The sequence below is a fragment of the Strigops habroptila genome, chromosome 1 (assembly GCF_004027225.2).
Source record: "Strigops habroptila isolate Jane chromosome 1, bStrHab1.2.pri, whole genome shotgun sequence".
NCBI classification, from domain to species: domain Eukaryota; kingdom Metazoa; phylum Chordata; class Aves; order Psittaciformes; family Psittacidae; genus Strigops; species Strigops habroptila.
The window spans coordinates 131,952,411-131,976,446 of NC_044277.2; the positions used below are offsets into that span (position 1 = coordinate 131,952,411).

The 24,036-nt window shown below is 42.4% G+C and overlaps 2 protein-coding genes across 43 annotated transcripts in view; one reads left to right on the plus strand and one right to left on the minus strand.

Annotated features, from left to right (window-relative positions):
- HNRNPA2B1 (heterogeneous nuclear ribonucleoprotein A2/B1) overlaps nt 1-8,322 on the minus strand; it is a 25,479-nt gene extending 17,157 nt beyond the window's left edge. For 15 of the 24 annotated variants that reach the window (XR_003991747.2, XR_003991737.2, XR_003991740.2 and 12 more), the window contains exons 1-3: nt 8,063-8,322; nt 2,430-2,540; nt 1,370-1,516 (exon numbers count right to left, since the gene is read on the minus strand). Coding sequence is in view for 15 of the 24 variants with exons in the window: in XM_030488856.2 (XP_030344716.1) it covers nt 1,370-1,516; nt 2,430-2,540; nt 8,063-8,092 (288 nt within the window). In the remaining 9 variants the exon portion in view is untranslated. Of the gene's footprint in view, nt 1-1,369; nt 1,517-2,429; nt 2,541-6,204; nt 6,522-6,555; nt 6,941-8,062 lie in introns of those variants that run through there. The other 9 variants (XR_003991756.1, XM_030488896.1, XR_003991755.1 and 6 more) reach the window with 8 other exon arrangements.
- Nucleotides 6,137-22,000, plus strand: CBX3 (chromobox 3). 19 transcript variants are annotated; one of them, XM_030489009.1, is made up of 7 exons: nt 6,147-6,262; nt 8,396-8,480; nt 10,166-10,216; nt 14,087-14,229; nt 15,653-15,818; nt 17,198-17,292; nt 18,850-22,000. In XM_030489009.1, exons 3-7 carry the CDS (start codon nt 10,193-10,195, stop codon nt 18,974-18,976), a joined length of 555 nt encoding a protein of 184 aa, XP_030344869.1. In that variant the 5' UTR covers nt 6,147-6,262; nt 8,396-8,480; nt 10,166-10,192; the 3' UTR covers nt 18,977-22,000. The 19 variants fall into 19 exon arrangements, with proteins under 19 accessions (XP_030344888.1, XP_030344869.1, XP_030344897.1 ...); XM_030489007.1 differs by lacking the exons at nt 6,147-6,262; nt 8,396-8,480 and adding exons at nt 7,393-7,562; nt 12,030-12,155; XM_030488968.1 differs by lacking the exon at nt 6,147-6,262 and adding an exon at nt 10,722-12,155 and having other exon boundaries at nt 8,399-8,480.
- Nucleotides 22,001-24,036: the final 2,036 nt, after the last annotated feature.

The window sequence follows — 24,036 nt, forward strand, 5'->3', positions numbered from 1 at the left end:
GATTTCCCCCCCCAGCACTGAGGTAGCCCCCTTACAATGCATACCCCTGCAACCTTGCTTGGGAGGCCTTCTGAGAAGGAAGTAACATGGGGAGATTTTGAGGTTTTTCCTCCCACCTTTATGTCAAAGCCTTAAAAGCACTGAAAAGTGCTGTAAGACGGAAGCGCTACGAAATGCGTGGAAGTCAATAAAAAGCCTCTAAACATATATAGAGAAAACACAAAAGCAACTGTCTGAAAGAACTGCAAGGTTTTAATAACTTAAACTAGAGCACAATTTTTATAATTGAAGCAAAGATTTGTCAGCTTCCTCCTCCCTTCACCCAACAGCAACGAAACCCACATTTCACTGGTATCTACAGCAAAGGTCCTTCAACCCCAGTGAACCCACAGCTGTGCATTTTAACCCTTATTCAAAATACAAAGCAAGTCCTCACACTCACAGACTATATGCACTAGGTTAAGTATGTCTTATTCCTAAAGCTTCGCAATAGCTTTGTGTGTATAAACAGTATGCACATATGCTGCTTTAATTACCCTCTTCCAAATGCTAACCAACCCTGCATTCTGCAGGGTACAGAAACTAGTATAGCTAACGCTGCTACCAGTGGTTGCTATTTCCATTTCCCTTGACCTCTTGGACAGCTTATTCAATTCCAGCTCATCAGTCCAAATGTACTAAACACCTGGGTCCAACCTTAAACTGATAAACATTCCCAGAGCTCCCAAAACACGGTAAGCAGAAGTAACCTAGAATCTGCACTTGCTCAAGTACCTCTGTGCCATAGTAACCTGGCTGAAAAGTTTACAGGTTCACTGCATTCCTGTGCACAGACCTCATTTGTACCCTGAAGTTTAAAAACCAATACGCCTGTGGCTGAAACCAGAGTAGTCCTAAGGGGATTCTGTACACCACCACTGGAAAGAAGAAGTTTCCCTACTACACTCTCTGCTTTTAGTCACTTTAGTTACATACCTTTTAGAAATACCCAAGATGTTGGAATAGACTCAGAAGTGATTGACAGGAGTTCATTAATTTGAGGTTTAGCAACAGTAACCACTTCAGAGAAGAATTAGTTTGGAATGTGTGTAATTACAGGCATTCAACATTTTTTCGCTAACAATACTTTCAGACCCCAGTTGCATCCCTTGCAGACATGATTCTACAAGCAGAATAATTTAGTAATTTACATAATAGACATTTATGCAATAGTGTCATTTAACAGACCTAAAATGCAGGAAATAGTGCCCCTACTACACCTTTTAACTAGAGAAATTAAACCCACGCAATTTCAAACAACAAACAGCTGTCCCACCAGACACACCTTCTTCAAAGCACGAAAAGTATCTGCTTTCAAAGCCACACTTACCTCTCTAGCCACAGCTCTCTTAGGCTCAACCACCCTTCCATCAATCGTGTGAGGTCTTGCAGCCATGGCTGCGTCTACTTCAGCCATGGAGGAGAATGTTACAAAACCAAACCCCCTTGATCTTTTGCTTGCAGGATCCCTCATAACCTAAAAACCAATCAACACATTTAAACAATTTCTACCTGTCTCATGTTAAGCTTAAAGACTAACAACACTTGGAGAAAACATGTAAACTTCATTTACATGTTCGATTCGATTTCGAAACAATTATAATAAAGTAGCAGGCTATGCTGAACGTGCCGTACATGAACGGCACTGGTTGGCATCACTGAAATTCAAACCACTATTGTCCTCCACGACTACCTGTAAGTCTGAAATGCTCCTCTATCAGTCATGTTCATTTATATTTGTTTTCTCAAAAAATCAAACACAAAATTTTTTCAAGCTTTCTGAAGACCACAGACTTTATGAAGTATGTATTTACTGTTCCTAAAACAAACCCAGTGCAGGAACTTCCGCAAGAGTCACAGTCTCTAGAGGTATTTAGAAGATATATAGACATGGTCCTTAGGGACATGGTTTAATGGTGGACTTTGCAGTGTTAACAGTTGGATTCAAGGATCTTAAGGGGTTTTTTCCAAACTAAATGGTTCTGTGAAAACATCATACATAAAGACACCCTCTTCCAGCTTTGCTGAGGCTGTTTACAGTATCAGCTTTCTGCCAAAGGTTACCAATCACACAGATGTAATAGTTCTGGTGTAAGCACTCCCTAATGCACTTCAACCAATGACACCCAAGTTAATTTTAAACTGTTGAAATCAGTGGTTAGAGATAATCTGAGAGATTTAACAGGAAACACTGGGAAATCTTCCTAGAGTTCGCAAAGGAAAGCCTGTGCACAGCTTCAATGGACTGCATTTTGTACAAATCAATCTACTGTACACTTAAGAAATTTCATATTCCATCTTTTCATTAAGCTGCCCAGGAAACAAACTCCCCACTTCTACGATTTCTAAACATTCTGTATCATCTTTGCACATTAGTATGCCAAACTTACCACACAGTCTGTAAGCTTTCCCCATTGCTCGTAATAACTCCTCAAGCTTTCCTCTGTTGTTTCAAAGCTTAAGCCGCCAATGAACAGTTTGCGGAACTGCTCCTTTTCCCTCTACATAAAAGAAGATTACATTAATGTAATTAACAATACACCCTCTGCACCAGCATAATTAAGGCACTAAGATACGTTGTGTCAAAAACCCTCATTACGCCATTTTTCAAGACTAGGCATGGCTCTTTTAAGTGTTCTACCACTACTCAAGAACTTAAGCAATTTATTCAATTATATGGGTCCACTTTTACCATACAGATTTTAGTAACATACTCTTTCCATCTCTCCCTCCAAACATCAGAACAAGGGGCCACACTTGAAGACTTCCACAATATTTCTATCGAAGAACTTTAGGAGATGCTTTTTAAAGAAAAGGAAAATAAAAACAAAACCAAAAGTTCTCATTACAGATAACATGAATTCATTCATCCCATCCAATTCTATTCCAGATGGTATTTATAAAAAACCCCTACATTCTGGCTCAAATTGTTGTACATGAATACCATTCATGCTATTTACCCAAGGCATTATAAATAAAGATGTTCTAAAATACAAAATCTTCTCATTAATTGTTAAAACCAATGAAAGCTGGAGCATCTGTAAAATTAACCTGGAATCCTGTACCACTGGAATCAATGGTAAGCCTATACACCCTCAACAGTACCAGTATCAAAATTAAGTGGATTCCCTTTAAAATCAGGATGTGAGTAATACATATCTGCATATATATTCAGTAATACACATGATGCCTTTATTAAGACTCTGTTCTATTACCTTTCAGAGATATTATCACTGCACTTGTTCAGCAGAAACTCTGGCTGTGATGACAAGTATGTTAGTAATAAGGTATTATTATATTAATACCTTGTTATTAAGGTATATAAAGACAAATAATAAGGTATTACATTTACTACTTTGTATGTGGTGTTACATCAACACAGGAAGGACAACCTTCCATCCTCTACCAGTTAAAAATACTAACTTTTTATACTAAGTAGGCATTGTAATTGCAATTTTCTACACACAACATACATTTTTCAATTTCACATGTCAAACAGCACAATTAAAAAAAGTGCACTAAGAGGTGTTCCTTTCCACAAAATCTAAGATTTCAGAATGTTGTTTGAAAGAATTGTCCTAAGGACAAGATAATGGAAATGCAATGATTACTTCACCTTTATACTGTTAACTGATTTTAAAAGTCAAGAAAAGCTGCTTGGGTTTGGTTTCATGTCTTCTTTAAGGTGGTGACTGTTTTTCAAACAACCTATACACAGCATAGTTAGCTGTAACTGACAAACACAACATGACCTGAAGATTAAGATAAATGTAAAAAGGAAAGTGGACAACCCATAACAAACCATGAAATTTGGAAAACAAGCAAAATAGTTCAGTGCACAAATGCTTCAAAAAGTATTAAGCCAATCTGCGCATGGACCAGAATGTTTTCTGAGGTTGTCCAGGGCAGGCCTGGATCTAGATGCACGTAACACGAAGACAATTACTGCAGGTAATACTGAACCAGGTTTTGTTCAAACACATCACCCTATTACCACCTTCAGATGCTGCAGTCTGACACGGAAGTCAATTATTAAAAAAATAGAACTTTTTCCCCACCCAAAGTAAATACTGTATTTGAGAATGATCAGTTTAAACATCTTTTTAAAACACTTGGAATCTGCTGTCGGATGTAGTAAAGCAGCACAGAGGAAGCTAGTACTGTTGTCCCCCACCCCATACATCCAGGCAAAATTAGACATGAGAGTTTAAAAGGAGCAAACCCATGTTATGTCAAGTTTCCTTCACCTCATCTCTTACAAGAAGTAAAGGATGCTGCATGCCAGACTTGGACTAGAAAGTCATATGCTACAAGTCATACTATCATTTACAGTTTGAGTAGGCCAGCAGTAAAACAATTTTAAGCAATTATACTGCCAAAAAAAATCCTCCCTTTAAATTATCTCATATCTGCTGCTTGAAAATTATTAGGGACTACCTGCTACATATGCCCACAAAAGACACTTTTCCCTATATAATTAATTGTTGTGCATCTAATAATGCATGTTTATATTCTTATACATTTTTCAAATCCAGCAAATAAGTAAGCAGGCAGGATTTTTCCAGTTAAGCATTAGGTTTACCTTTGAAAACAGTTATAAACATGTAAATGAAACTCAAGGAAAGAATGGCATCTATTGACTGAAACAACTACATTTGTTTTTAAAAGGACAAACATATACCACACATTACTAATAAACATTAAACAGGATAATAACACACTTTAGACATACAAATTGCTAGTAACTGTAATCTACCATGTATTAAGTGTCATGCAGTACATGCCCTACCCAGAAAAACATCAAGGCATCACACAAGACAGGACAGGGCAATAACCACATTCACACTACCAGTTCTTCAGCTAAACCCACTGTGTGACAATATCATAAACATGTTGTTCCACTGATACACACACAGCCTCTGGATGCAGAGAGACTATCTATCTTAAGCGTGTCAGTTTTAAAGAAGCTCTGGTTAATCTAACCATTAACTTCCCACAGGGTCCAGAGAGCTCTGGCCATCTGAAGTATATGCTGAAGCTGTAAAATGCACGATAGAAAATATTATCACTCCAGTCCCCCTTAGAATTCTATTGAAAATCCTCATTTGGTAAAAACAATCCCATCCCGCCAAAGCCCACAGCATAAAAGCTGTAAAAAAGCCTCTTTCAAGATTTGCATAGTACACTCTGTGGCAGGAACAGAGCGCAAGAGGAAATCTTTATGAACTCTGTAGGGTCTTCATTAGTGCTTATTTTAAGCCTTCTTTCACAGGCTTAAAGCAACACTTGAAAGGGCTGAACAGTGTGTAGCCTTTGCTGGAAAATTCATCATCAGAGTAAGAAAACGTGTCTCATATAGTAATGATGTGTGCACAAATACTCGAAGCTGACTACAGACTTCTGCAGATTTAAGGACCCGAGTAACATAAACGGTTAAAAGAGACAAGCGAGTGGGATGTCTGAATTACTACGGCTAGACCTGCCAAAGTGAAGCTGGGTTTACTGGTCCCAAACTGGAAAGACACTGCTCCTCCCGCTCTAAGCGCCCCGTCAGCCCCAATTCGTTAGGCAGCGCTTTGCGATGTAGCGTCCTGGTGCTCTCCCTTCCCCCGCCCGCCGTTATCAGGAGTGAAGCGGTGACCGTGCCGGCTCCGCCATGTGGCGGAGACCAGGAGAACAGGGCCCCGCAGCTAGGAGGGGAAAATGGCGCCCAGAAGCAGCCTTCGCCTCCAGGGACAGCGATCCGGCGGGAAGGAAACAACTTTTGGGAGGACCGAACCCAGATGATAAAAAACAAACAAAAAACCACCCACAAACAAACAAACCCACCCCAAAGCAAAACAAAAAAGCCACCCGGGACCCCAAGGTAAAGGGCAACCAAGCGCTACAAACCGCTTCTAGCGCGCATCTAACACACAGAGAACCAGGAAACGGGCTCTTTTCGCCCCGCTGATCGGACACGACCGCAGCTGCCTGGCCCGCCCCACCTCGCCTCACTCCCTTTCCCGCCGCCGGAGCCGTCCCCACAGCCGCACGCACCGGCAAGTCTCGGCGCCGCCATTTTACCCCTCCCCCTCGCCACCGCCATTACTCGCAGCGCCACCCCGGCCGGCCAGCTCCTCGTAGGGCATAGGCGACCCCCCCCGGGATCGCGCACTGACTGACCTCCATAGCGCTGCGCCCCTCTCCCTCAGCGGCACCTTAACGGCAACTCAGCTAACGGGTACGTTAAGCGGTTTAAGAACTCGCCCCCGCGGCTACCGCCACCTCTCTCGGCTGCGCACTAGCCCCAACCGCCGCTTCTAGAACCTTCCTCCCCGCTTAACGCTACCTCTGCAGAAAGTCATGCAGCCCGCTACCCGCGGCGCACCGACCGGCAGCGACAGCCCAACTTGCGCTGAGAAGGGCTTATTCCGCTCCTAACACTCAGGCCCAGAAAAAATTCACTCCGAAAGCATAACCAAGCGTGCCACCCTTCTTAAAAGCAAACTCTGGATTTCACCCCTCTTTACGTACCACATTCTTCATGGTTTATGTATTCCTGCTTGAGAGTACCGTACAACCGGTCAGTAATGGCTGCCCTGACTGTTACGTAATTTGAAATTCAGCTCCACGTAGTGCTAGCGCCCTCCTTCTCCAAGCAAGGCTCGCTTTCGAGGTTTGAGTTTAAAAAAATAAAAAAAAAAAAAATAAAAAGCCTGAATCTGGAGCTTAAATATCTCCAGAGGGGCAGCAGTTCTGTGTAACGCCCCTACGTGTTTTTATCACGTAATAAAAACTCATCAACTCCGCTAGTAATGGCTGTCTCCGAAATGAGCCGAAGGAGCCGTCGTCGTCGAGCTTATCCGTTTCGACAGCCGCCGGAAAAAGCCGAAACGGCGATGGAAGCTCACTCGACTCCCTTCGGCAATTTCCGGAACTTGCCGAAGCAGACAGAATGGCGGTCGGAGCCTGCTCGGCAATTTCCGGAGACCAAGACGCAGCAAGCCCTCGGCTCTCCAGCACGTTCGGCAATTTCCGACACCGGAAGAGACTCACAATACGTGCAGAAGCGGCCCCGATCGCGACTTGCACCGTGTCGCTTTTTTTTTTTTTTTTTTCTTTTCCGGAAATTGCCGAACAGACCCGAAAGCTCAAACCTCGAAGCGAGGGGTTATAATTAGCCGAAGACGGCCTCGTATTGCCCCCCCTTCCCCGCTGCCCTTCCCTTGGCCACCTGTGGTACTGGCAGGGATCAGGCGGGAGCAGAGCGGAGCGCACCCCAGTGATCTTCCCCGGTGGCTGGCGGCCTGGCCCCTTCCCCCTCCGCCCGGGCAGGAGGAAGTGATAACTACTCAGATTTCCAGACACACCGCGGGGGCTCGGGAGCCAGCGGACTTCGCCGCAGCCTGCTCCGCTCTACCCGCAGCGCCGACGCCGAGCGTGCCGCCCGCTTCGGCACTCCGTTCTTCCTTCCTTTCTCCCTCCCCTGTCTTCCCTCCCTTTTTCTCTCTCCGGCGGCCCCGCACGCACCGCGACAAAGGGTGAGTGCTGCCGCCCCGCGCACCAGGGAAATGGCGCTGGAGCGGCTCCTTTCTTCCCGCCCCCTCTTCTTCCCCCTCCCCCCTCAGCTCCCGGGGAAAGCCAGCACGGATCCTCCGCACCCGAACGAGACCTCCCCAGCCCACCCCCTTCCCCACAAACGAAGGGCTTTTCGAGCTTTCTCCCACCCGCAGTGCTTTCCGAGCCCACCTCCCTGCCCCTCGCTAACGCCTAGGCCTCCCCGCCGCAACGCGGGAAATGGCCGCGCTCCAAACGCCCCCCTCATCTACGCCTGAACCAGCTTCAAACCCACCTTAGCGCTCCCTGCCCGCCCTCCCCGCTCCCGGGGCTCGCCGGGGCCACCCTCCCGCCCCGATTGAAGGCCTCGCTCCGCAGCGGGCGGCGCCCGCTCCGGCCCAACTCGCCCTCATGGTGGCGGCCATCATGGCGGCTGCAGTTACCGGTCGCCGCGGGCCCGTTCCCCCGCCCGCCGCCTCCTCACCCAGTCGCTTTCTCTGTCGCCGCGAGGCATCTTCCTTCTTTTGGACGCCTGACGCGGTCCTGCGCTAGCCCCCCGTTGGAGAGACGTCTTGGCCCCCCTCCTGTGCTGGCGGCGACGACGGTAGGAGGTTGCAGCTCGCGCGTAGGCGGCGTCGTGCGCTCTGCCCCGTCAGCCGCCGGCGCGCAGTGCTCGGCCAGCCCAGCCCCGCCACCCGCCGCGCCCGCCCTGCGCCGTGCCGCGCCGCCGCCCCGCCACTCCCCACCCCCTCCTTCCCTCCTTCCTTCCCTCCCTCCCTCCCTCCCTCCCCCCACCCCCCGCCTCAACCCCCCTCAGATGTCGCTGTTGCCGCCGCTGCTCAGTGCGCGCAGGGCGAGAGCGAGGAGGAGACGCCAGACCCGAGCGGCTGGGCACCATTGAAGTCTGTATCCTTCTCTCTCTCCCTCTTTCTCTCGCTGCAGCCGCCTCTTAATCCCCCCCTCTTCTCCCCCTCACCCCCGACTCCCGTTCCTTCTGCGCCCCAAGGCCTCGCCTGCGGGCCGCCGCGGATCGATGCGGGCACAGCCCGCCCGCCTTCCCCCCCCCACCCCGTCAGTACACTGCCGCTTCCTTGGCGGCGGGGGGTAACGGGCGGAGCAGGGCTGCCGGGGGGGCAGCCGTGGCCCCGGCGGTTGCTGGCCCGCACCGGAGGGAAGGAAGGGAGGGAGGGCCCCGGGGATAGCGGGCTTTGCCGCGGGAAGGAGGGTTGCGCCGGGGGGCGGGGGCAGCGGCACCCGCGCGGCGGCGGACACGCTCGGGAGACAAAGCCAGCCCGCCACTGCCGAGGGGCGGCCCCCGCGGCCGGGCGGCCCCCGCTCCGGCGTGTGCCGGGCCCGGGGGAAACGTGGCGGGGTGGGGGAGGCGGTGTGGAAGGGGGCCCTGGCGGCGGGGGCGCGGCTGCCCGGGGCGGGAGCGGCGGGCCTCTTCCCCCGGCCCTCGCCGTGTGGCGGCGGGTCGGCCCCGCGCCGCCCGGGGCAGCCCCTTTAGCGCGCCCGCGGCGTCCCCGCCGGCCTCACGTGCGCCCGCCACACGCCCGAGGCGCGGCCTCCCGCGGCAGGCCTCCTCCCTCCGCAGGGCTGCCTCCGTCTTGTGGTGGGGATGGCGCGGGGGGGGGGGTTGGGGGGGGGTGTTGTTATTATTACTATTGTTGTTTCTTTCCCCCTGTTTCCTGCCTTCGAACGGGGACAAACCAAGCCCCTCTGCACTGGGGCCTTTGCCCCTGCCCTTCACCCCCCTCACCTACCCCCCCCAGCCTATGGGGCTGCCAAAATCCACCTCCCGTGTCAGGGGAGAATTGGGGGAGGATTGCTGAATCCGGGAGGTTTCCTGGCCTTGAAGGACTCTCTCTTTTGCCTTACCCAGGCATATGGGGAATTCTAACAGTTCTATAGTTTGCAGTGGGGCGGGGACAATACATGCCTAAGGAGGTGGCCAGTATGAGAAATGACATGGAAAAGGGGATGGATTCTGTTCAACATCATTCGTGTAGGTTGAATATGTAGTATGTACAGCTTAGCTGAGTTAATATTGCTCTAGGACCTTAATTCTTGCAAGCTTGAGAATCAGAAGGCAACGTTACAGTTGCATTAAGATAAATATTTTCTGTTTGTAAGAATTTACTACTATGTAAGAGTAATGGGTGACTCATTATTACACCACAGATATGTAGCTGCTCCCCACCAGAAATATACCTAGTATACCTAGGTATATCTCAATTAAATGCTAGAATCTGAACTCCTATTTTATTGGGTTTAAGGAAATAAGCATCCCTGATGGTCCTCCCCCTTTTCCCTTGAAACATCTCTGTGCCTTAGAAGGCCTTGGGGAAAAATCCTTTTTTCAACCGTATATACCACTTTGTCATATCATTTATCCTGGCTACCATAATGGTGCATTACTGGGTTATGCCAGACGAAGTAGTAACCTACTTTTTGTTCTGGATTTAATCCTTATTAGAAATGTTATATGCAGTGATTACATGGGGGTTGGAACAAGGACCATGCTTGTATTGGGATGCCTTTCTTTGAGTAATGTAAACTTCCTTTTAATTGTCATGCATTTTTCTAGTAAAAGCTCTGCAAGTCTGCAATAAAAATGGCCTCCAATAAAACTACATTGGTAAGTTCATGCACACCTAAAGTATGTAAGGATTTAATCAACATATTTTTCTTCAGACTTATAACTTGGCATCTCCATTTAAAAGATACATCCACATCTCCCCTCCCCAGCATTATTCTGACCAAAATTTCAGATCCAGAAAGTAAGGCTATTAGAAAGGACATTGTCTTTGGCTTTAATAAATCTGCCATTTCTAAAGAGACTTCTTGGGAAAAAATATTAAAGGACTGCACTGTTTCATCTGTTCTACAATAGAAAACACCAAGGATTTTTTTTTTTTCTTTTCGATTCCTTTCAGCACACCATGTAATTCATCATATTTGTAAAAAATAATATCCAAGTCATGTATTCATTTAATTTCTCCCAGTGTAGTTGGGGAAAATTAATTGCCTGAAGAAGGCAGTCTCTACAGATGAAAAATAACATTATTGGGAAATGATGTGGCGTAGTTAAGATGCCTTTTGAAATGATTTTTAACAAATAACAGTTTCTTTGAATTTCATAGGAGCAGAGATTATCAGATGTCAACCCCTCCTGGACCGTTTTAATGATGCATTCATGGATCTCAAGTCCTGTAAAGCTTTGCTTGGCATTAAAATACGGACTTCTAAGGGCAGTTGGTTGCTGGTTGCCATTCAGCTGATAATGATATAGTTTTGTGAGAGACAGAACTGAAAAAGTGTAGTGTGAGATGCATCTGAGGTTGAGGTGGGGAAGTAAGCTCAAATACACATGTACAATTCAAAATTTGGATAGCAGAACAACTGATTCGTAGTGCTCTCAAAAGGCCTGTTCTTAAGTTTGCTGAAATGGTTACTGGTTGACCCAAATAGAGATACATTAAAGACTTGTATTAACTCCTGGCTTAAAAGTGCAATGGAGTGCTTCCTTTATACTGCACGATAAGAAACTATTTTAAAAGATTTCACCACGGTCAATGTCTGAACTTCCTGTTAGTGGTTGATTGCCCAGTTCTCCCTAATTTGAGGAAGAGAAGGAGTCAGCCAGCTTGGGGAGGGGGTGCCTCAGGGAAAGGAAAGAGTCTGTGAATGCAGTATTTTTAATCTTTTGATGTTTACAGAAAAATTTTGCTGCACAGGTCAGGAAAGGCAGTTATGGTTCCCATGGGAACTGTAACTAATTTTGCTTCATTATGTATTTGCATGCAAAACCTAAATGTATTAGGGGATAGCATAGCTCTGGAACTGTAATTCCTATTTTGTAACCTTCTGTGTGTTAAAACCCTTCACCACAGTGTCACATCAATGTTATAATCGTGCCCCTTAGAGAAAGAGTGATTAGCCACAGACCTGCAACCGTCATACGTGACTTTGGAATGCAGGAAGGGAAATGGGCCACAGAGGATCATTCAGTGGTCAAATGCCCAACTTGCAGCTTACAACATGTGACCCTAGAGAGGGAAGCTTCAGGGGTCTAGTGGACACTTCAGTCATTATCAGTGAGATTTACATTGGCTTGTGTAATCTCAGAATGTACAGGTTTTTAACAAATGTTCAGTATTTCTGCAGGCTCTGCAATCAAGTATTACTTTAATAGGTTGGAAAGGCTCAAGAGTTCGGAAAACAGTGCTGATGTACACAAGAGCTAATTGAATCTCTTAATATTTAAAACAAAAAGCAACATACTCTCAATTTTGTTATTTCTTACTGCACTTCAAGAAAAAAATAAAGATCCCCATGACATGCATTTTCTTCTGTGGAAGACTCTCTAGATACTTAAGTCTCAGAAAGTAAAAAAAAAAAAAAAAAATAATGTTGCTTTGATACAGAAATCCAAAACATTTATCTTTAAGTGACAAGAATTAGTGAAGCCGAAAAGCGTACCAGAAAACAATCTTCCATTGAATCAAAGAATTTTAGTGCAACGGAGAACACAGATGGAGATATTCCCCACTTGTAGCCTGCTTGCCTCATCACCAGTAATTATAATGTTATTACTATGGTATAGTGAGTCTGTCTTGTTTGGTTTTTCTTTATTTTTCTCTCTGCTTCTTCTTTTGTTCATGTGTTTTCTTCATTTCTATCCGTTTCTCTTTTTCACACTTCCATTTCTGGAAAGAAGCTGCCTTCACAGAAGCGTTGGACATCTCCATGTTTTAATTTTCCTTCAATTTCAGTCTTACATTCTTTTTCCTGTGGAGGCAAAAAAAGCCAATGTGCTTAAGTTGACACTTTTCAGACATGAATGCTGTGGTCAAAATACACCTGGGATATGCAGGCAGTTAAAATCTAATTGGAAATATGTGCTCTGTTTTAGATAATCTCTCTTCTATGCTTCAAATCAAAACAAATGTTGCATGAGATATAATCATATACAGAAACTTGCTGTTTGAAAGAGAAACTTGAAACTTTTCCTCTTCTTTGTTGTTTACGCCTTCAATTTATGCTAACCAGAATGAAGCTGTTCTGGGGAGGGGGGATGGAAGTTAGTTATGAAAAATAAGGGGCACAAAGACATGGCTTTGGAAAGAAAGAATCAGCCTTAAATATTCAGTTTATAAAAAAGAACAGGTTTTTGTCTCTAATGTACATATTTATTTTTTGTTTTTACCTTTCATCGCATCAAGACAAAATTATACAGAGTATAAAAACCTGAGTTTCAAAATTGCTTTGCAGTATTCTCAAACTAACCCACTTTCACTCTAGAGAGGATTAGAGAAAGGCCATCATGCAAATAGAGGTGCTCTCTGATTCTATTTTTTTTTTTGCTTGTCTGTTTTCTGTTCTATACAAAGTGTATTAGTGAGGAATTAGTTCTGTCCACTTTGATTTGGGGTGCTGCACAAGTATACGCTTTAGGAGCTTAATACTGCTCCCATTAGTTTATGGCTGCCACTTTAACAATTTCTTCATAAGCTACAGTCCAAAATGGCAAGCAAATTGCTTTTGGTCTGCTAGTGCTCCAGAAATGTGATACAACAACATGATAGGCTTGTTCCAAACTCTTTAAGATTGCAAACAAGGAAATTCTGAAATGTGTCCTTCTATTACTATTTAATTGTGCCTTATTAAACTGGGAATGCCTTGAGGATGATGTGGATGTAATATTTATTTTAAGAACTTAAAGAATATTTTTTGAAGTATCAAATGTAAACTTAAAACACTTTTAAAGTCATTTAAGTTAGCAAAATTTCATTTACATGTTAAGTGCTGTACTTAAGTGTAGGTGTCTTAAATTTTTGCACCTTTGTGACATCTGTTTGAATGTAAGTTACATCGGTGCGTGGCTGAGAATGAGAAGGGACTGCAGTAATGGAATGCTCCTAGCATGCATCCTGTTCAAGAGTTACGGGTTATTGTTGAGTATTTTGCTTATTGTAGTGATACATCATAAACTTTGCTCCCATCAGCTTTTCCTGTTTTAAAAAATTATTTGGTTTTTTTTAATGGTGGTAACCACCTTTTTTGAGTACCATCCCTTTTCTGTTTTATGCGTTTTCACAGTTCCCTTACTACTTTTCTTTACTTCTGTCTTATGCTATTTCTTGCCCCTCTGCCTTTTCACAGGCATAGAGTTAACTTTTAGAAGCTTTATAAATTTTTGAGCATATAGCACTGAGAATTAAATTTATAAGGGGAGTGGAGGCACTGTGTATGGACAAAAATATTTCACCTTTATAAAACTGGTGTTGGGTATCTCATTAAGCAACTGAAAAAAACCCAAAACATTAATGTGTCTTGCTCAGGTTACCTGACCACATGCACTAACGTAAAAGGAGTCTGAGCTTCTGGCTTTAGTGTGAATAAGTACATGATTCTTGGCTGTTTAGTGAGCAAAGTTGGATTTGGCCGGTGAAGTAACTGTGTAAAGCAAAAGAAAGAATAACGTCATTCTGAATTTCTTTTGTAGCACAAAATGGGAAAGAAACAGAATGGCAAAGGTAAAAAAGTTGAAGAGGCAGAGCCTGAAGAATTTGTTGTGGAAAAAGTCCTGGACAGACGTGTTGTAAATGGAAAGGTGGAATACTACTTGAAGTGGAAAGGATTTACAGAGTAAGGCATTACCTATTATTTTTCTCTGATAGAATGCTAAATATTAACCATTTGTTTGAAATAACTACACAAAGAGGGGATTGGATGGTGGGGATTCATTTTAAAGAACAAGGGAAGGATGTCCATAAATGCATGTTCAAGTGGGGCAGCCAAGCTAGACTTGACAGTTGTTATATATGTAGTAGAACAAATGTTACTTCCAAGTAAGAAAATTTGCAGGGATTTAGGCTATAGTCAGCTCTGAAGTGATGAATTTGAAGCAGACAGTTTCTTATTCGTTTTTCTGAACTGCTCTCAAATTAGATGAATTTGCATAAGGAATTGTGTGACATAGTTGCCTTCATTAGGCATGCCCAAAAGATATCATTTGAGTCTCTTTCCCAGGGCTTATGAAAGCACAGGAAAGCCTTACAGTGGACTTAGAAATTTGATTGTTAAAGAAGGCACATAGCTGTGCCTCCTCCTTCTCTCCCATGACACTTTCTGGCAGACTACTTTACTAGCTGAAAAAAAGGTGATGCACCTATCATTTGAACACAAGTAGTTATATGCAATTGTATTATTGTTGTACACCTCCCAAAGTGATTGCATTGCAACGTCCTGCCTTCTAGCACCTGAAATTTGTGTAGTGATAGGAGCAGAAATGCAAAGCACAATGTGTTTAGTATTTGAGGGTCAGATTTAAAAAATACAGTTAATAACTGAAAATAATTTGTAGGCATCCTGCTTGTGCAGTAGCGCTGTGGCAGTATTTGTGTGTGAGGACTTCTAAGGAGGTTGTTGTAGGGAACATTCACGTACTTCTTAATATTTTAGTTAACAAAATGCATGCTCACTGGAACATTTGCAGTGCCCAGCTCTGGACATGGAACCTTTGTTCCCTCCTGTGGTCGGCTGAAGGAGGAAGATAGTTCTGGGTACAGTCGACATCAGTGCTCGGGGATGGCTTTTTAGTGTATTCTTCATATGTAGAAACTTAGACATACATACACTGTTTGTGGTGAGTGTCGTGTATGTTCTGTTCTCCCTAAGTCCTAGTGCTCATATCATGTAGCTTGTTCGCATGGACAGTCTTTAGAGGAACCAAGGAAAGGAGTCAGTTTAAATGGACGGGTAAGTTTTGGTAGGGTGGGGATTGCTTGTTTTAAGTCCTACAATCCCACCAGATTATAGGAGCTAAGAGACCTGCTTGTTCTGTATCTCGAGTTTAAGAACATAATTTTTCAACAATAGCAGAGCATACATCTTTCTTTCATCAAATTTAGTACATGAAGGTTGCTAAAGATGGCAAGATAAGCATCCTTAAGTTTAAAAAACTTGCCTTACATAAAGAGAAAAAAAAAACTTGCTTAGGGTGAGCCATGTGGCTAGTTTTAAGTTTTATTTCTTTCCATAGTTTTACATAAATGTGTGTATGTTTCAGTGCTGACAACACATGGGAACCTGAAGAAAACTTAGATTGTCCAGAGCTAATCGAAGCTTTTCTGAATTCTCAGAAAGCTGGTAAAGAAAAAACAGATGGTGCCAAAAGAAAATCTTTGTCAGATAGCGAATCTGATGATAGTAAATCAAAGAAAAAGCGTGACGCTGTAAGTATATGTTCATGTGCTTTGTTTTTCCTGTGTCTCTTCCCCACCTCTCCATCACCACCCCCCAAAAAATCCTGTTATGACTTTAAGAATGAGACCATACGTGGGTTTAAAACTGTAAAAATCGCACGACATCTGGAACTGTGGTTTGAAAAGAGTAATCATTCATGGTGGTTAATGAGACTGTCCAAAAGGTGGGTAAAAGATGACTGATTGACACAATCACTAAAAGTGTTTGCATTGTCCCATGATGCTTCCTGAATACTTGAAAATAAGACTGGTTAAGAAGTTATTAGTGAATGATATTAAGTGGTCATTTGTATTAGGGCAAAAGGTTCATAAATGGAACAAAGATTAAGTTCTGGTTTTGCTTTCATATTTTGCATATGATTTTGAACAGGAGAGTGGCAAGATAGCAAAATGTGAAGACCAGGCAGTTGCTTAGATTAGGACCAGACATGGTAAGAGGGAGTAGAAGGGGTAAGTGAAGAAAGCCTACCTTTTCTTAATGGTCTGGGTTTATCCTACAATTGAAGTGAACAAGCAGCATGACAAATTTAGTGCTGGCAAGTACAAAACAATGCACATACAATAATGTGTTCAATAGTTCATTTTTTTCTCTCTAAACTAGCAATTTGAAACAAAACTGGTTGGCAATGTCAGTGGTTTACTGAAGACAGCTGTTGGATGTGTGGTTTCTGTCAAAAAGGTTTGAAGGCATCAGAAGGAATAGTTCATTAATAATAACAAAGAATATTTTAGCTTCTGTTTAAAGTCAGTTGCGTGGCTTTATCTGGTACAGTAGTGGTCACTGTCTCAAAAAGGATATTGTGAACCTAGAGGAACTAATACAGGAAATAGTCATGATATTTCTTGCCACTGATGTGATCTCAGTGAGCCAAGAACAATTGAGATATTCCCCAAGGGTGCAGTTTCACAGTTGGCTTAAGCCATCACAAGCCTGTTGTTTTGCTGAAAAGGATGTGTTTTTCTCTCTTCCAGGAGTGCGTTTCTGCTTTGTCCCTTTTGTTGCTTTTACAGGCCATGCTTGTTTTTTTAATCTACTACAACAGTTTTAGATCACTTGTTTCATCTATTAAGTTTTCAGAAATAAATGCTAGATACATTGCTGTAAAGTCCTTCGTTATTACTCTTCATCTAGATGACTTGACCTGAAGATCAGTCATGAAAAAATAAAACTGATGTAATCTTCAGATAATAATATGTAATTATAGCTTTTATAATTATGTAAGGCTATATTTTTTTTGTACTGATACACACACACATATATGTATATAAAAGAATGTGTGTATTTAGCACTAATGCCCAAACAGAATTTCATCTTAAACTAGATACTGATGTTCTAATTTACTCAATAGGTTGATAAACCAAGAGGATTTGCAAGGGGTCTTGATCCTGAGCGGATAATTGGGGCTACAGATAGCAGTGGAGAGCTTATGTTCCTCATGAAATGGTAAGTCTTAGATCCACAATTCTCCATATTAAGGGAGGGCAGGCAGTTGCACTTAGGCTAATCAGGCAACTTCATTTCAGGAGTAAGACAGAGGAGCTGGTTGTCTGCTTATTATCCTTGTATTCTTAGAAAAACAAGGCTTCTGTAATCAGTTAGTACTTAATCCTTTTTCCTTCAAAACTCAAAATAACTTTGGTTTCTGTAGGTTCAGTTTTATGAAACTAGAAATTCAAAAGGTAAATCCTGATAAAATACGGAAAAATTGGCATTTGTGTGGAAAAGCTGGATCTTGGTAATGGTTTTGCTGAGGGAATGGCAGGGAAGGATCCAGCTTTACGCATTCACGTAAGCGGAAGCCAGCTGCTGGATAGCCAGCCATTTAACCAGCTGCAGTGCAAGCTGTTCTGCATGCAACTAAGTGGAATTGAAAGCAGCTAGTGGAGGAAGCTGAGGATGAGATGAAGAATAAACAATATGGAGGAGAGGTTTATTATTTTGGGCTGGAAATAGGGGAAAGCGATGGAGGGAGTTTGTATTGTTGGGAGGGTAGGTCAAGAGCAGCTTCATTAGCTACAGTGTTGGCAGAAAGACTTATTGCCTTGTAAAACAAGTAGAATAAAATCAGCGCTGTTTTTCCAGTGTTGAGAATACAAGAGATTGAATTGACATTTACTGGGGGTTAGATGTCTATGGTGGTGGGATGAGAATAATGATAGCTTTCCACAGCCTTTGAGAAGGGCAGAATTTTCTGAATGGAGTCGAACCGAGTGGTCTCCAGAGAATTTATGTGTCATGTGATGTGCCCAGACTGCTGAAGATTAGTGCTTTGGAAGATTCTGTCTCCCTTCTGTCTTTTCAAATTTTCTCTAAATTTTATGTGAAGCTCGGAAGCGTTGCAAAATATAGATCGTGACAATTTGAATTTCTGTAGTGATAATTGGCAAAATGAAACAGAAAGAAACATACAAAGCTTTTGTTTTGTTTAGTTCAGTTGCAGTTTATTAGTTTGTCATAATTGATAGTAGGTAACAAACATAGATGTAAATATGTTCACACTAAACTGACTTGTGAAGGCAACGCACGCTTCAAAATGGACTCTGAAGCATGTCAGACTGGAAACTTTGTTTTATTATCCCAAGACAGCATCAGGAATAGCAGTGTGAAGTTCAGGAAGTTACTTGCATAAAGAGTAAACAGAATTTGAATGCAGGTGCCCTATCTTAAGACTGATGCTGTTGATTTTTAAAAGTTTTACTTTGAAGTTGTGATTATACTTCAAAAGACAAAATTATCAAAGTTTTACTTGTTTCATTATATACTGCAATTGAGAACTGTATAAATGGTTCCCGTTGAATAGCGTTTTCCTTTAAAACAAAAAAATATGGGAAAGGAAGGAAGATGCAGCTATGAAACCTTACCATTAGCATGGAAATTCTTAGTATACTGAAGGAATACTGAAAACTGACATTCTTTCAGGACCTATGACCTATCAAAAGCTACTACATTTACTGAATTATGATTATGCATTTTCTTAAATCCCACTCTCTTCTACATCAGGAAAGACTCTGATGAGGCAGATCTGGTGCTGGCCAAAGAAGCTAACGTGAAGTGTCCTCAGATTGTAATCGCTTTTTATGAAGAGCGGCTAACTTGGCATTCATGCCCAGAAGATGAAGCACAATAATTAGTTGCATTGCTTTTTTATATATATGAATATTAAACCCGGAAATTTGATTTATTAGCAATGTGAGAAACATACATTCTAACAGGAATCAAATTTGATATTTTTTTGAAGTAGTATGTTTTGCATCAACAGCAAGTAAATAAAAGCTTTCTGCGACTTGTTTCATTTATCACAAGAGAGCATTTGATACTACTACTTCCTCCATATTAGGTAAAAGCTTTTATAAAACATTCATAAACTTCCATAGTTATTAAAGAATCATAATGAATGTTTAAACAAACTCACAGATGTTTTGTAGTCTTCTATATTATTGATGTGCATGTATCTCCTTTACCCAAACCTAGCCCTTTAAACCTGTAGAATCATTCTTTTTAGTATTTGGGATCACCTGGTCTCCAGAAAACCAGGTGAAAACTAACTTTGTAGTAATTTGAATGTTATCAGACTGTATATTGTTTACTTTATTGTAAATACTGGTGAACAGTGGTCAATAAAATAGTTTTATATTCTTCCTTTATACTGATAGGCTGTGACTCTTTTGAAGCGGTATGATATTTCTGAACTTTTGATATGTTTAGCTCTCAATTTGTAATATATTTAACTGTAAATTGGTTTTTTTTTGGGGGGGTAGATCGATTAATGAATATTGGCCTGTTGCTACTCTGTAGTCACAATACCAGACAAATACCAGGCTTTGGTTCTTTGTATTTTTTCAGTGAATAATGCCTGAGGCATAGGGGGTTTTCAGTCAGGAAAGGCCTGTGAAGTGAATGTGCTTTGGGTACGTGTTTAAGCCACAGATAGCAAACATACTGCTTGAGTATGGCTGTTGGTCCACAAGCCTGAGTGGCCTGTGCAGGTATACTGGGAAATATCTAACCTGTGTTGACAGTATCAGCCTTGCTTTAATTTCAGTGTTAATACCAGGCTGAACGGTAACTAGCAGTGGTGTTGATGGAATTATTCTTTAGGTGATAGCTTAAAGAATACTTACATAGCTCTGCCTTTAAAGGGGAGTATTTTAATGAAGTTACTTAAGTCATAGACTTTAAACAAAAGGCTTTGTTTCTGTTTCAGATTGAATTTTAAAATTAGTTCTATAATCAGCTGCTTGGAGAATGCCTTCAGAAGGGCAGAAGTAAAGGGTGGGGAACTCAGGAGGAAGAAAGTTGGATTTTTTTCATTCTTTATCCAGCTGCCATTCCTCTTTTTACTTGTTTTCATCTAAAACACCTTTTTGTGTTTTGACTGCATTGATACAGTTTGTCTTGAGCCGTGCCTCTCCATATGTCAATGGCCAAGCTTGTTTCAGAATTCCCCTTAATCTAGAGTTTTGACTAAAAAAAAAAATCCTGTAATATGCTACTGTCAATGTCAGAGAATCACAGAATGGTTTGGGTTGGAAAGGACCTTAAAGATGATCTAGTTCCAACCCCCTGCCATGGGCAGAGACACCTTCCACTAGAGCAGGTTGCTCCAAGCCCCATCCAACCTGGCCTTGAACACTGCCAGGGATGGGGCAGCCACAGCTTCTCTGGGCAACCTGTGCCAGCGCCTCACCACCCTCACAGTAAAGAACTTCCCTATATCCAATCTAAACCTCCCCTCTTTCAAGTTTAAAGCCATTCTCTCTTGTCCTATCCCAACATGCCCTTGTAAAAAGTCTCTCCGGCTTGCTTGTAGGCTGCTTTTTGGCACTGGAAGGCAGCTGTAAGATCTTCCCAGAGCCACCTTCAGGCTGAACAAGTGCAGCTCTCAGTCTGTCTTCGCAGGAGAGGTGTTCCAGCCTTCCGATCATCTTTGTGGCCCTCTCGACTTTCAGAGTCCTAGGTGAGACAGTTAAGCCTGCCCAGCGATGTTTTCCTATAAGGTTAAAAGAAGATGGGTATTCCTGGAACCCTCCTGCTGAGGAGTGAATGAAGGAATTTGATCTGTGCTCGATGTTCTTTCGATACTGTTTCACAAATCATTACTATTAACTATTTGTCCTCACATAGTTTACAAAACATTTACATTGTGAATCAAAGTATGTCACTGTAAAACAATTACAGTTGAACACTGCAGTGGCTAAACTGATGCTAAGTTACCTTTTTTGTGTAACTGCTTTGTCTTGTCATTTTTTTATTACTGAGTTTGGGCAGAATTCAGTCGCTGTTTGTGGCTCTAGGAAAAATCTGGTATTCCTGTTAGTGTGGAGGTTCCCTTGTATCAGGTAATGCTAATTTCAGAGCTTAGCCTGTTCCTTAGACTAATTACCCCAACATATGAGTTAAATCATCTGCAGAGTTAGGGCTTAATTCTTCCAGGACTGTAATAGAAATATTGATACACCTAGTGTTTAGGATTCTGAAATCCGTGGTTTTTACCCAGTAGCTTGAGAAATCACTGGCTAAACAAGAATTCCAAAGCAGCTTGTTTTTTCCTGCTTGCTTCTTCCAGTATGAAGTGCTTTTTAAGGAGTCTTAGAACTGTTACTCTCAGTTTGCATTTTATCATCTGAAACTTTGCAGTTCCTATACTTTTTTGGGTTTTTTTAAGTGTGTATATCAAGTTTATATGAAGTTGCTGATTTGAAGTGATACAGGTGAACCAGTTGGTTTAAATTATCGGTTATTGTAAGTGGTAGGCATAGAGGTTTTTCTTGAAAGGTTGATCCTCAATTTGTAACCTTTAAAATATAGAATTGCAACAAGATACAGTTTTTACGTTATATAGGTTCTTCCTTCTGGCTCTCTGTAAAAATGCACTGTATTCACATTTAATTTTACAGCTTGTTAGACAATTAATTACATTTCCAAATTTTTACATTATGATGGTAGAAATGCTGACTGGTATTTGTTTCCTTTTTTGTCCTCCTCACTTTGTGTCAAACTGCATTTTGGTAGTAATGAAATGCAACACTTTAAGGTTATAAGTTCTGTAAAATTATGCTGAATGTGCTGCATACATATGCAAGAAGTTAACAAATGTTATTAATTTAAAATTAACTGATTAAATAAATGAGATATCTTCTGTAGTTAGTGACTTGTGCAGAGGTTTCTGGTCCGTCCTTCTACAAAGCCAAATTGGTTTCAGGCTGTCATTTCATGATCACTCTTTGTTGATGCTAGTGTCCTAAAAAAAACCCAAACAAAATCCCAAACCAGTTGTGCTTGCTCCAGTACTACTCCTCACCCTGTCTGAAAAAAAGACTCTGGAGTTTAACATAACCAGGTAGTGCTAGATTATGCAAAATTCAAGTCATGATCAGTTATGGCATTACCCTCTCACAGCCTCGTTCTTTGTGAGGGGAATAATAAAACTCATAATGTGATCGTTAGTATTGAATTAATTGCAAATTAGAGGGCAATTGCTTTTAAATGGAATAAAACATATTCGTACAAACTGAAAAAAAGAGCTATCAGTATTGCAGGTGAATTTTATCAGTTCAGCACAAACATCTATGTGCTTCGTGGAAATTTTAGATTTATGGTCCAGTTCTCTTTAAACTGTTGGACAGTTCCTTCACAACAGATTATAGCACATTTAGGACTCGACATATGTTGCCATAATTTCAAGTGTAACTGGAAGTACATTTTTCCTTCAACTGCAAATTATTAATCTTAGTTACTTGCCAGAATTGGGCTCCTGCACTATAAAAGATGTCCTCCTTTCCTGTTCTAAGAGCCTTCTCCAACATCCTCAGTGTTTTCCTTGCCATTGTCCTCCTCTTTCTGTTTGGAACAACAACTCAAAATGCCACCTTTTATTCAAGTTTTGAATTTAAGCTGCCCATGTTAAGTAAGACACATCTACTCTGCTGACAGAGGCCTCTAAACTTGGACTACCAGCCAAGCCAGATGCCTTCAAATCTGTTTCTGAGGTGCCTCCCCCAAAAAAAGGAGTCCTGCAGCACGGACTTGCTGCGTCTTACAAGCTGAAGTGCGCTACCATGAAAATTCGGCTGTATGGTTCCTGGACCAAAATGTTGCAGTGTCAAATGGAGCCATGTTTTTCCCTGTAGATTTGTGAAACTGTCTTCACTAGTGCAAGTTGTGCTTGCTTTGGCAGAGCGAATGTGCTGACTCGCTGTTGTGGGGTTTATCTGCCTCAGATGTATGCTGTTCATAGGCAGTTTCTCCCCCATAGTGTTTTGCTGTTCTGCGGGCTTTTAGTTGTGACAACACTTGAGAGGCTGTGCAGCAGCTGAGATGAAAGTGTTTGGTAGTATCTTCATGTGAGCAGGACCTGGGAAGAGCTTCACTCCTGCTCCTTCCTGGTGGGACAATCCCAGCCGTCAGCTTGGGTAACATCAGATCCTTTTGATGTTCAAATGGAAAACTTTCATCTCCCAAAAGCCTTTCAGGGACTCTGATGTAAGCACTCTGGGCTCTCATTTCAAAAAAATGATACATGGTTTAATTAAAAAAAAACCAAAACCAAAAACAAGCAACCCCCCACACACACACCAAATTATACAAAGCAAAATTGGAGCACTTGTTCCAGAGAAAGAGTCTGAATTGGGCTCTTCAATCGATCCAGCCCCATGCATGCAGGAACAGTGCTTTTTTTCCCCTTGTAAACTGCTGTGGGATTTATTAATGTGGCAAGAGACTTGGGTATGATTCCCAGGGCTCCAGATGGTACCTGCCAGATGGGAGACACATCTTGTGTCTAAAGATGCCGGCATTGATGGCATGGTGTTTGAGAAAACAATAACCTTTTGTGATGGATTTTCTTACTTGATAATGGTTTTAGTAAATGGTCAAGTACTTCCATTCATTGCAGTGCCTGCAAAATTATTTTAATCTGGTGAAAAGATAGCCCTTCTGGGTAAGGTATTGGATGGCAGGGTTTGGTTTGTTCCTTGGTTGAATGTGCACATCCTGCAGATGCGCTCGACCAGCAGAGGCATCACTGGCTTCTCCATCTGATTCCTCCTTCCCAAAAATGGTTTTCTTACTCAGGTGCACTGCTCTGCACGGAGTTGCCATTTGAAATCTATGTATTCTTGCTTCAGCATCTTTGTCAAAACACACTGGGCCTTGTTGCCTGACCTTCTATAAGCAGTGTCAACAATC